Consider the following 12776-nt stretch of genomic DNA (forward strand, 5'->3'; position numbering starts at 1 on the left):
TTTGTACTGAAAAAAACAAAAACAAAAACCAAAACTGGCGTAAGGAACCAGTGACTGAATAAAAGTCTTTTTTATTGGTTTCTGTTAAAATCAGTTTACAATTGCATTTTTTCTCTCTCTGCTTTTCACCTTCAATCAGCTTTTATTTGCTTTTTCTTGTTATCACTCTCACTGACTGGTTTAAAGAAGTTCACTCTTAACCAAATTATTAGCTGTTCAAGCTCATTCTGCAGGATGCAGATTACATGAAAATTACAACCAGGAATCAGCCATGGAGCTCCACCTCCCAGCACACACCAGAACAGTGACTATGGGTTGAAACTGAAAAGCAGAGCTCACGTAACATCTGCTTCTATGTTTTGAAATTCAACAAAAAGAGAGCAAAGAGATCAGTTCTAACAGAGCTGCTAAAACTAGTTTAAGGTTTAAGATGAAAGAACAGGAAGTCAAACTGGAGAGAATAATAGAGACTAGTTTGCAGTCTATTATGGTTCAGGTGTGTGAGGAGTCAGAGAGAAACAGAGCAAAAAAAACAAACAATAAAATCAATCTTTAAAGAAAAACAGTCTTATACAGCCAAAATAAAGACAAATAGGTACAGATAACACAAGTTATAAAATTGAAAACAACACTGGTTACTGTGTCACAAACAAACAAAGAGTAAAACAATCAAATACATTAAAATAAATTTAAAGGCCAAAGAAGAAGCTGTTATTCTGATTATGCTGGCCTCCCCCTTCATATCTGAAGCAGTTTACTTTGGCATAACTCGACGTCTCAGTCAACCTCCTGAATGCAACATTCACAGTCTCAGAGTCTTTTCTTTATGTAACTGGACAAACTGTTTCACAGAGTTTAAGTTATTTTTAATTATCTAACTAACTGCACATGAAAAAGATTTTGGATTCTTAATATGTGATAAAACCAAAATATTTTAAATATTTTAAAATATTTTAAATATCAGTGGATTCATTTCTGTGGTCAGTTGATGTTGAAGATATTGATCAGTGGAGTCTGACAGAAGCAGAAGAGTCTCCAATGTTTTCATAGTTCATTTTGTCTCCATTGTTACACACCTGTGGAAAACAACAACATAATTAAGATCATCTCTGATGTTCGTACATTGTGATGCTCTGATGTTTTCCATTTATTATTAATATATTTGTTACATTTTGAGATCTCTAAAGATCATGTAGTAGGTTAAAAAAATTGGTACATGTTTACATTTGGGAAAAGAGAGATTACCCTATTTTATTTTTATTATTTAAATTATTATTATTATTGTGGCCTGTTCTACATGTCATTATGTCAGTAGATGGTACTCTTCAAGTGTATCATTGTGATGCCTCAAAGGCATTTATTTCATTTATCTTTAATGTTTGCTTAAAGTAATTCTTTTGTATGTATTTAAGTTAGAAAGAACAGTAAAAAGAGTTAAAAATGTTAAGAAGCTTTAATTTTGAAGGTGAACTTGCTAATAACCTCACTTCCTGGTGGGTTACCTGTATTGCTTCATTTCCTGTTTAATTCCTCTTCCTGGTTCTCTAAGAGGTCTTGCTCTGAGGCTTATCCACAGCCATCCACTTGGGAACATTGTTCAGGCAACGCCGTAAGTGTATATATTTCACGATGAAGGTGTTAAAAAGGCATAAATAGTGGTATTTGTGAAAAATTATATTTTATTTGTGATTCATGGAGGTTGATTTGTACATGTTAAAAAAGGCAGTTTTGATGATCATTACTGTTGCTAAAGCTAACACGAAGGTGTAAGGTCACATTTTGAGTTATTTCGTGATGCAATATTTATGTAAACTATCATTTTTTCTATTCTGTATTTCTTTTCAACTACAGTTTTCACCGCTTGTCAAATGAAGATTCTGAGTAAAAGGTCAACTCTACTCGGACTCGTGTATTCATTGACAGAGGTTTAGCTTGGTGTTTGATCGGAGTTGCTACACTCTGCAACAGAACACTACAATCATCTAAATTAAATTATCTGAATTCATTTACATTTATTTTGGCTTTGAAAGAATGATTTATATAACTTTTTTTTAACGAAATGTATTTTATTTGCAGAGTAATTGGGATTCATTTGATTTGTACTGTGTACATGAGAGAATGAGTGAACTGTAGCTCAGAAATAAATGAGCTCTGGCCTGAGCAAGATGCTAACCTTGGTGTCCTCTCTAGTAATCCACACTCAAAGCTCAAAACTCAAAGCTTTTATGTGTAAAAGTTTCATCTGTAAATGTTCTCACTGTTACATTTTATCCACGTGTTGACTGTAACAGCAGATATTAAGAGTGCTCCTAAACCCACAGACACAATGATGCATCTCAGCAAATACAGAAAATGTAAAAATAATAAAAATAATTTGGCTTCAATTTTTTATTCAGTGCAAAAAATCAAACGATTTTAAATGTGATAAAAACCGTCAGTTTTCTAACATGCAGTAATGAGGTTTGAGTGGTTTTTTTTTTTACTGTGGAGTTTCTAGCTACAGTATTTATTCTTTGTTCTAAATAAAAATATTCCAACACCAATAATGAAAAGTATAAAAATCAAGTAAATGTGCTTAAGAATATATTATTCATAACAATTCTTTTTTCTCTTTCACGCAAACAATAAAACTAAATATGAATCTCAATTCAGGGTTATGTAACCATCACTAATCTTTGTTATTTGTTATTATCAATATAAGCTTCAAATGTTGTACAATGTTATTGTTAAAGGTTTGTAATACTTAAAAACCGTGAACATTTCAAATCATTAAACATTTTAAGTTGTTTAATGAAAGTGAACAAAAGAAACTCTCCAGTGTCCCAGAATCAGTCTTCAGACATCAGACTTCAGTGAACGATTCGTCTCTACCTCCTGACTGATTATTTGATGGTGCTGTCAGTGTCCCCTCTGATGTCTTTAGTGCCTCTGTCATTGTTATTTTTAATGTTGGTTTAATTGTTGATTTTGTTGATTTGATTGTTGTTACATTTCCACCTAAAGAAAAACAATAACAACATTAAAGACTCTAACAGTAAGAAAAGACTTGAAAGTAAGTGAACAACAACAGAGAGGAAACAGTGGTGAGATGTTTAACAGTCTAAAAAATCTCATTTTTGATGATGTCTCATGTCTGAGGATATGTTCTCTTTATCTTCATACAGACACTCAACTGTGAGTCTACAGTGTTCATATGTCAACACAGAGCTGTTCAAGATGCTTTATCATTGTTCTCATGTACACACACTGGTGAAGATGGAGATATTGTAAGAGAAAAGCAACAATAGAAAAATGAACTTCATCACTGTGATCATAATTATTGTGGTGTTTCAGTTTGTTGTTCTAACAGGACAGTTTGAGCTGAAAACAAGATGTAAATACTCACTGTTAATAACAGACAGATCAATCACAAAGTCTGGACCTTCTTGTGATCCTGTTGCTGTTTTGTACTGTCTGCAGGTGTAAGGACCAACATCCTGATCTGTGACCTTCTTTATAACCAGAGAACAGTCTGCAGAAAGACTCAGTCTGTCTGATTCAGGTTTGGCTTCTTTATTCTGCCCAAACTCAAAGAGTGATACTGAACTGCTTGAATCACTGAAGATCCAGGTAGTACTGATACAGTTATGCTGACCTTGTAACGAGGTGTTACAAGGCAGAGTAACATCATGTCCACGTTCAAATGTGACAGTTTGACCAGTTTGATGTTGCTCAGTTGTTGCTGATGAGAAAAAGAGAGAGAAATGTGAAACATCAAATATGTTATGAATATGAGTGTTATGTTTATAATGTGAAGTTTATTTTAAATACAACACAAGTTTAAGTTTCCAAGTTTCCAAGAGTCAGCTAAAGTCAAAAAGTTAAGTAGATCATGACATCCTCAGTTAAAGAGAAAATAAATAACACTATTCAAAAAAGCTGTCAGATCACCTCTCTGCTAACAACTCCAGAAAGGTATAGGAAGGCTTCGAGAAAACTGCAGTTACCCTACCCAATGCCCTGCCCACAGCCTCCTCTGAGCATAGCCCCCACACATTTAGCCTCCAACAACATCAGGTCTGCAATATGTTCAGAGCAGTAAATCAGAGGAAAGCTGCTGGCCCTGATGGAAAACCTGGTAGAGTGCTCAAAGCCTGTGCCAACCAGCTAGCTCCTGTGTTCACCAGACTATTCAACCTCTCCCCGACACATGCCACTGTCCCTCACTCCCTGAAATCTGCAACAATAGTCCCAGTCCCCAAGTCCACCACCATCAGTAGCCTCAGCAACTACAGACCCATCCTACTGACTCCAGTGGTTGCAAAGTGCTTCGAGAAGCTGTCCTAAAGCACATAAAGGACTGCCTCCCACCCAGCCTCGACCCCCAACAATTTGCCTGTAAGGAAAACAGGTCCAAAGAGGATACATTTTCCACCGCCCTCCACTCCGTTCTGCATCACCTGGAGAATCCTGGGCCATCAGTCAAGTCAAGTCAAGTTTATTTATAAAGCACATTTAAAAACAACCGAGGCTGACCAAAGTGCTGTACAATAAAATACAAATATAAAATACAATAAAACACAAGTACATAAAACTCCTCACTGATAAAGCAATAAATTAAAACAATAAGTTAAACCTTGCTAAAAGCCAATGAGAAGAGGTGAGTTTTAAGAGCAGTTTTAAAAGTTCCTAGGCTTGTGGAGAATCTGATGTGAGGAGGTCAACTGTTCCACAGTCTGGGTGCAGCCAAAGCAAAAGCCCTCTCTCCCCTAGTCTTTAGTCTGTACCTGGGAACATCTAAAAGCATCAGGTCTGCTGACCTCAAAGATCTCCTGGGGCGTAAGGAGGTGCAATACCGTTAAGAACCTTAAAAACCAGCAGTAAAATTTTAAAATCAATCCTAAAAGCAACTGGGAGCCAGTGGAGAGAGCAGAGGACCGGAGTGATGTGGTCTCTCTTTTTGGAACCGGTCAGCGTTCTGCACCAGTTGGAGGCGATGCAGACAGGAACGATCTAAACCAGCATAAAGGGAGTTACAGTAGTCCAGCCGTGAAGTAATAAAAGCATGGACCACCCTTTCTAGATCGTTCCTGCACAGGTAGGACTTGTCTTTAGCTAAAATCCGTAGATGATAAAAAGATCCCTTGACTACGGAGCTGATTTGTTTATCAAATTTAAAAACACTGTCAAAAGTAACACCGAGGCTCTTAATGGAGGAAGTACATTCAGAAGTACTTCCTCCATTAAGGATGCTAGCTCAGTTTGTCACCAGCTACCTGTCAGTGGATCACCAGCTTCCTGACAGACAGAAAGCAACAAGTGAGGCTGGGGGAGATCACCTCTGAAACCCGGTCCCTCAGTATTGGTGCCCCCCAAGGATGTGTCCTCTCACCACTACTGTTCTCCCTCTACACTAACGACTGCACCTCCAAGCACTCGGCTGTCAAACTCCTAAAGTTTGCAGATGACACCACCGTCATTGGCCTCATTCAAGATGGTGATGAGTCTGCATACCGGCAGGAAGTTGAGCGGCTGGTACTCTGGTGCAGTCAGCACAATCTGGAGCTGAACACTCTTAAGACTGTAGAGATGACAGTGGACTTCAGGAGACATCCCTCAACTCTGCTCCCCCTCACCATATCAGACAGCCCTGTGTCAACTGTGAAGACCTTCAAGTTCCTGGGTACAACCATCTCCCAGGACCTGAAGTGGGAGACCAACATCAACGCCATCCTCAAAAAGACCCAGCAGAGGATGTACTTCCTGAGACAACTGGGGAAGTACAGTCTTCCACAGGAGCTGCTGATCCAGTTCTACACTGCGGTCATTGAGTCTGTCCTGTGCTCCTCCATCACAGTCTGGTATGGAGCAGCCACTAAACAGGACAGGAGCAGACAGCAGCAGACTGTACGGGCAGCAGAAAGGATCATCGGCACCCCCCTGCCCTCCATCCAGGATCTGTACCTCTCAAGAACCAGGAAACGGGCAGGGAAAATCATCACAGACCCCTCACACCCTGCACACAGACTTTTTGATCTGCTGCCCTCTGGCAGACGGTACAGAAGCCTGCAGACCAGGACCACCCGACACAGGAACAGTTTCTTTCCCCTCGCCATCTCCCTTCTTAACAGTTGACCTGTCACACTGCTCCCACTGCCAGACTGCAGCTGCACCTTATGTACATTTTGCAGTATTCATTCCACCTCATTCATTTCTGTATTTTATGTATATAAGTTTAGATTTGTTATTTATAGTTGGTTTACACAGCTTTGTGTATGTATGTGTAATGTGTATATATAGACACGTGTGTGTGTGTGTGTGTGTGTGTGTGTGTGTGTGTGTGTGTGTGTGTGTGTGTGTGTGTTCCATCTACCGGAACCAAATTCCCTGTATGTGTCTGCACATATACTTGGCCAATAAACACGATTCTGATTCTGATTCTGATATTCTACTGTTAAAAGTGGGGATTAAAATATATGCAGAGAAAGAAGGGGAAAAGACACTCTGTTTTGCCTCAATTTCATTTTCTTTAATAAGTGAAACTTAACATATAAAGTGAAAGTACTTCGATAGAGTCAGTCTGTTAGGTCTGTACTCGCAGACCTCGCTAACTCAGAGACTTATCCCCGTGAACAAAGCAAGACACTCAGAGCTCAGTCCATTTTAACTTGCAAGAGAAGCCGGTCTGGTCAGGATCTTGGAGCTACAAACTCCCCACCTGATCTCAGCCAACTTAAAAAAATACAGTGTCCCCTCGCAGCCTTTTATTCAGAGATATCAGTTACAGAAACACCCCATTGTAAAACCCATAAGGTTTCTCCCAAGAGTTAAGGGAGACATTTCCCAAAGTGTGGGGCCCGCCCCCTAGGGGGGGGGGGGGGGGGGGGGGGGGCAGAGCCATTGCAGGGGGGGCGCGGCATGAAAAGGGAAAAAACAAAACAACGCTTGGACACTGCTTGCATGGGGCGCCCACACAAGCAAAGCAGGAGATGAAGCATAGCTGAATATGTTTCCAAACCAACTTCATTCTAAGCCAAAGATTTGAAAATATCTTGAAGCAAATCTTCCCTTTGGCTTCACCAGCACAAGTGCCGAGGTAGGTCTCCCCTGCAGAAGTGGTTTTCCCTGCGTCGACAGCAGCGCTGGGCTCTTCAAATCACGGACAAACAGGATCCCACATTCTTGATTTTTAGTTCACAAACACTTGTTGTAATAAATAGCTACTCCTGACATTTTAGAGATGTTAGCTCTTTATACAGTAAAGTTACAGTGGGATACAAATAATATCAGGCTGATCCTGCCACGATTTGCTCCCTCGGTTCAAATCACGGACAAACAGCATCCCACAGTTGTTTATGTTTTTAAACCCATTTTGCACAGAGAGGCATTTTTTGAAAAATGTATTGATAACAATGTTATTACACAGGAAAAAAAACTACATGTAAAATAATCACACCGTGACGCCTCTGCCTTTCTAAATGGAGGGACAGTAACTGCTTGTTTATATGTAAGCGTGTAAAACCTGAAGATAGAGACAAAATACTGTTAATCTGACTATCTGCCATTCTGCAATTCATCTCCTGTAAACAATAACGTGGCGCACAGCGTGACGTGGAAAAAGGCACATACCTTTAAGGTTGCGTGATGAACTCATACGTGTGGACGAAACAGCTGCGGACGTAGCGTAAAAGAGTTAGTAGTTTATTTTCTTACTACCTGCGAATTACTTGTATTTGCTAAATTGTTTACTAAATGTTTGAGGTGTGAAATAAACCGCAATGGAGCAAAATATGGGGGTGTGTGGTTGGAGGATGTGTTAGCGCGTGTGCGAGAGAGAGAGAGAGGGGGGGGGGGGGGGGGGGGGGCAATATTTTTCTTGTAGAACAAAGGGGGGCCCAGCAAAAAAAGTTTGGGAACCACTAAGTTAAGGCACTGTGTGTGTGACTGTATGCACGTATGAGCATGTGAGTGCATGTGTGTGTACGTGACTCTGTATACATGACTTCCTGCTAGTCATATGTGGTTACAGCCGTTTAACAACATCTATAGTCATAAAAGGGTCACCTTCCCTCACCCCCCATATATCGCTTAACCCCTTTAATGGTCCACCATATACAAGCACAGGTGAGCCCATAAATGGCAGGAAGTAAACATTCCTTCTAAATAAAGAAACCAGAACCTTTACATGCAATGTGCCTGCAGTTAAACACTATAGCTATTACCATCCCCCACCATCCTAGATGTCGGGGAGGGACAGAAAAATAGCTGAACATGCAGATTAGGACAAGGTTTACAGTTTTAAGCACAACAATGACAACTTTTGTCAAAATCACTCCATCACAGTCCTTCGTCATTATTTCTGTGATTTTAGCTAATTTTGGGTCCTAGTATCCAAGGCACTTTGTAGCTCACTTAAAAAAGGCACTAATATCAAATGAAATCATCTGACTCAAGTACTGTGATATGATGCAATATTATGCTCCAATTGACCCTTTTTAAATGAAGCCTTTTCATCTTTAGTGTTCTGAAAATATTTCTGTTTGGGAGATTTCCCAGTGCTCAGCATCTAAAAGCAGGAAAAAAACAGATAAGTGGATGGATGAGTGGGTGGCTGTCTGCACATGTGAAAGTGAAAGTTTTGCAGTGACCATGACTTTCATTTACACTGCATTTCATTCTACTGCAGCCTGAGGAAAGATATGCCAGAGATTGAAAGAAATTATCAAGCTCTTTTGTAAGTAACCTTTTACTTTCTTTTTTCACCCCATGATGCTGTGAACTACTTATTCTCTGCCATGCAATGTAATAATGCAGATTACCGATAAATTACAATCAAAGTACTTTATTGAGGAAATTATGCAGTCACAGTTGATTTAGTGTTAAATATTAAATTGCATCTATATGGTTGACATTGAGGTGCTCCTGTTATCATACTGGACTTTGTTGTTTTTTCTGTGTCTGCTGTGCAGATAGTAAGGCTGTGGAACTTTTGCAGTGCGCACTTGTGCTTTAGAAGGAGGAGTTGGGTTTCCTGCATCATTCAGTGGCACATTTAGGTTTTCTCATCTTCTCACTGAACTGAACTGAATAATAATACAGATTAGTATCTCTTGGGTTTTTTTTTCAGACTTCTATACCAGTGATAGCTTTTGTAGGGCAGCTGCCACTAAAGAGAGCTTGTGATGTACATTCACCTTGTCTGTGGATAATTATGCTGAAAAATGCTCCTTTCTGTTTCTTGATCGTTCTTAGAGACATGGAACAGGAACAAGGTGAGAAAACAAGTAGATTTTTCAAGACTGTATTTGTTAAATTCATTAAACTGCATTTGGTGATTATAAAACATCATTTATTGATACTTCTACCATGATAATTATGAAGAGCTTTAATAACCAAACAAAAATCAAAATAAATAAAGAAGAAGAAGACACACCTTGTTTTAATTCACTTTCATTTTCTGTTATAACTAAACCACCTGTGGCTGGGTGTGGCCTGCGGTGCCGTGCAGGGAAGGTGGACGCACCTGCACGACATCCGCAATCATGCCCCACCGACTTAAGCATAGCACTGGGTCCTGTGGTGGTGTTGTTGTTGGTTATGTTGAGCTGGCAGCGGGAGAGCTGCAGCTCTGTGTGTCAATAAAGGTAACAGAGCATGTTAATGTCACCGGGTCTGCCGTGGTCATTTACACTACCCTATTAAAATGAAAGCACTGCAGCTGAGTCACTGCTTTGTGATTACTCCAGTAGTTTCAGCACATTTGGGGAGATCCTAATCAGCACCCTTAATAGTCCATGTAAAAAGCCACTGATAGATGATATCATTTTGTTATTTCTTTCACCTCCATCTGGCTCAAGTAGTACAAAATGATGTTACAGGTGAATAATGTACTTAAATTTCTTTTTCTTTCATCTTTAGTTTTGTGGAAAAAATTCTATGTCTGGAAGGCGGGAAGAACAAATGGAGCTCATTCTCAAATTGTTCAAAAACTCAAAGACATCGGCCACACTGAGGTGGACTCTCCTGAAGATTGTGACTACCTTCTAGGTTTTTGTCCTGTTGTTTCACGAGTTGGAACAGACATCACAGAGGCTCTCAACAACAAACCTCGTACGAAATGTTAAATCACACTAGTTTTCTTTTGTCATCACAAGTAAAGGGAAGTAATTTAAATCCATGAATGTTAAATTGGTATCACGAGAAATGTCATGGTAAGAAGTTGTAATTTACCTGTATGTGACCTACTTACATTAGTTGTCTTTTTCTCTTGTGTGTCAGATGGGAAGCTCCTGTGTGATATTCAGTTGAACAAGTAGATGGAAAATAATGGATGGATGAAATAATGTAAAGGGTTCTGAAGAAAAGTTTTAATGTCTTACAGCCTCAGCTCAATATCTAGTAACTTAACTAACTTAAATGTTTTTTCACTTTTCTTGAACCATCTGATCCCACTGTCTCTGTCCTTATAGTGGGTAAACCAGTGATTCTGGTGGTGATGCACCACACTCATGATACTCGTCGTGTTGTAGCCAAAAGCAGCAGACAGGTCTACAACCCAGATGTCTGCCTCACTGTGGATTGTCTCTTTTATGATGGCACCCTCCTTAACTGCAGTCTCAATGACAACATGTGGGCTGAAATCAAGAATCATTTTGGAGTTCTCAGTTTGGAGACTCAGGTACTGACTAAAAAAAACTTATCTAATATTGATGTTTTGAATAAAGTAGTGGGTAGGTAGGTATGATTCAAACATTGCAGTTTGTTACAAATGCTCCAGTTAATTTGTTATTTGTATTCTAATTTTTCTTCTTCCTTTTTAGGGCTCTGACTTGCTGACCAGGATAGTCAATTGTAAGTGTGACTACAACCATGAATTTCCAATTACAGCTTTTTTTTGCCCCAGTTTTACATTCAGATTAAAATGACAATGTATGTAGTTATCCCACCTGTGAAATTAGCTGAAAAGTACCTCAAAAGTTACACAGAACAGATGCAAACTGAGGGTTTAGATACACAGGAGGACATTAGGGCAGAATGGACACACGTTTGGAACACAACTGAACAGACCAGACAGGACTGTGGAGACAGAAAGGGACCATAAAACATGATAAATATTGCATTATCAAAGCACATAGATTAAACTTGATCATAACCTAGGAACATGAAGTAGAATATAAACAGAAACAAATGAACAGAGAATGCAATAGATAACAAAGCAAAATAGCAACCAGCTAAAATTACAAAGAAGCCAGACCTAAAAACCAGAGGTCCTCAAAACACAAGGAACCGTAACCTCATAAATTCAAAACACTGGGCCAAAGACCCACATATGAGCTTGAGTCCCATTCCATTCTTAATCCATAGGATTCAATATGATATTGACCCAACCTTTGCAAATATAATTGCTTCATAGCTTCAATAGATTTAAATGGACATTGTACAAGGTTTAGGAGTGTGTTTATGGGAATTTTTGACCTTTAATCCAGAAGTACATTTGTGAAGTCAGACACTGATGTTGACAGCAATCTCTGACTTTACGTGGCCTTTATCTTTGCTGCTAAATTGCTGTCGTTCCCAATCACTTCCACTTTGTTAATTCATTAATAATGAGAAAATTTCACAACTGAATTTGTTGCACCAGTGGCATCCTATCATGGTACCACACTGAAATTTACTGAGCTCCTGAGAGCGACCTGGTCTTTCGGTCTTTCATAAATGTTTGTAGAAGCAGTCTGCATGGCTGGGTGCTTGACTCGATAAATCAGAGGTTAAGAACGTGATTGGAGCACCTGAGTTCAATGATTTAGATGGGCCCATGAAAATAGAAACTTTGATATTATTATTATTATTATTATTATTATTATTATTATTATTATTATTATTATTATTATTATTTTAATTGCAGTTTCTGCCATTTGCATTATGTTTTGTATTTTATATATAATATTAAAAAATACCACCTTTAATAATCTTTGTTTTTCTTCATTTTAGGGATAAAGAACCATCTACTGATTGTAGCACTCATCATTGCATTCATTTTTGTCATCATTCTAGTGACACTTACACAAGTAGACAAGGTCGAGCATGCTCATGCTGAAGGCACGTCAAGTACAAATAAAACATATGTGTGAAATAATTCTGCTGAATGTATTATCATAATTATGCTCATAAAGAATAAATACAAATCTTTCCTGTCTTGTTGCTTTTCTGTACTTTATCTTATTAACCTTTTACTTTTTACTAAAAATGTAATTTACTAATGAATAACAATAAATATGGTGATGTGAAAAAGTGATTTGCCTCATTCCTGATTTCCTATTTTTTGTCACACTGAAATGAGATCATCAATCAAGTTTAAATATTACACAAAGATAACACAAGTAAGAAAAATGTTTTAAATGTAGGTGTTTATTATTAAAGAGGGAAAAATCTAATCGTACATGGCCTTGTGCGAAAAAGGGAGCCTAAGCCTACTAACTGGCTGGGCCACCCTTAGCAGCAACAACTGCAATCAAGCATTTGAGAGTCTTTTCGAGCACCGTGGGGGAACTTTGTCCGACTCATCTTTGCAGAATTGATGTAATTCAGCCACATTGGAGGGTTTTCAAGCATGAAGCGCCTGTTTAAAGTCATACCGTAGCATCTCACTCGGATCATTGTGCTTCAGAGTACATAGTTGTGGATGCACCGCACCTTCATCATGAGGTAAACAGTAAATGACACACATAGCGTGTGAGGTGACTCAGATTTAAAATATTGATTGATTTACTAATCAGTGTTGATGTTATTAAAATATT

At 38.7% G+C, this 12776-nt stretch overlaps 1 protein-coding gene and 1 long non-coding RNA gene across 2 annotated transcripts; both read left to right on the plus strand.

Annotated features, from left to right (window-relative positions):
• Window positions 1-1253: 1253 nt before the first annotated feature.
• LOC113037126 (uncharacterized) lies at window positions 1254-2172 on the plus strand. Its single transcript, XR_003274583.1, has 2 exons — window positions 1254-1609; window positions 1852-2172. It is a non-coding gene; the product is annotated as an uncharacterized LOC113037126 (long non-coding RNA).
• Window positions 2173-7049: 4877 nt separating this feature from the next.
• LOC113006468 (uncharacterized) lies at window positions 7050-12186 on the plus strand. Its single transcript, XM_026142458.1, has 7 exons — window positions 7050-7075; window positions 8666-8713; window positions 9232-9251; window positions 9898-10089; window positions 10449-10657; window positions 10800-10830; window positions 11971-12186. The coding sequence occupies exons 2-7, from the start codon at window positions 8679-8681 to the stop codon at window positions 12108-12110; spliced, it is 627 nt and encodes a 208-aa protein (XP_025998243.1). The 5' UTR covers window positions 7050-7075; window positions 8666-8678; the 3' UTR covers window positions 12111-12186.
• Window positions 12187-12776: the final 590 nt, after the last annotated feature.

The sequence above is a fragment of the Astatotilapia calliptera genome, chromosome 15 (assembly GCF_900246225.1).
Source record: "Astatotilapia calliptera chromosome 15, fAstCal1.2, whole genome shotgun sequence".
Classification (NCBI taxonomy): Eukaryota; Metazoa; Chordata; class Actinopteri; order Cichliformes; family Cichlidae; genus Astatotilapia; species Astatotilapia calliptera.

Bases quoted from the DNA above. Each gene is read 5' to 3' on its own strand.
- LOC113006468 (XM_026142458.1), top strand. From the start codon at position 8,679: ATGCCAGAGATTGAAAGAAATTATCAAGCTCTTTT. The intron at 10,658-10,799 runs GTACTGACTAAA...CTTCCTTTTTAG, and splicing joins TTCTCAGTTTGGAGACTCAG to GGCTCTGACTTGCTGACCAG. The intron at 10,831-11,970 runs GTAAGTGTGACT...TCTTCATTTTAG, and splicing joins GCTGACCAGGATAGTCAATT to GGATAAAGAACCATCTACTG.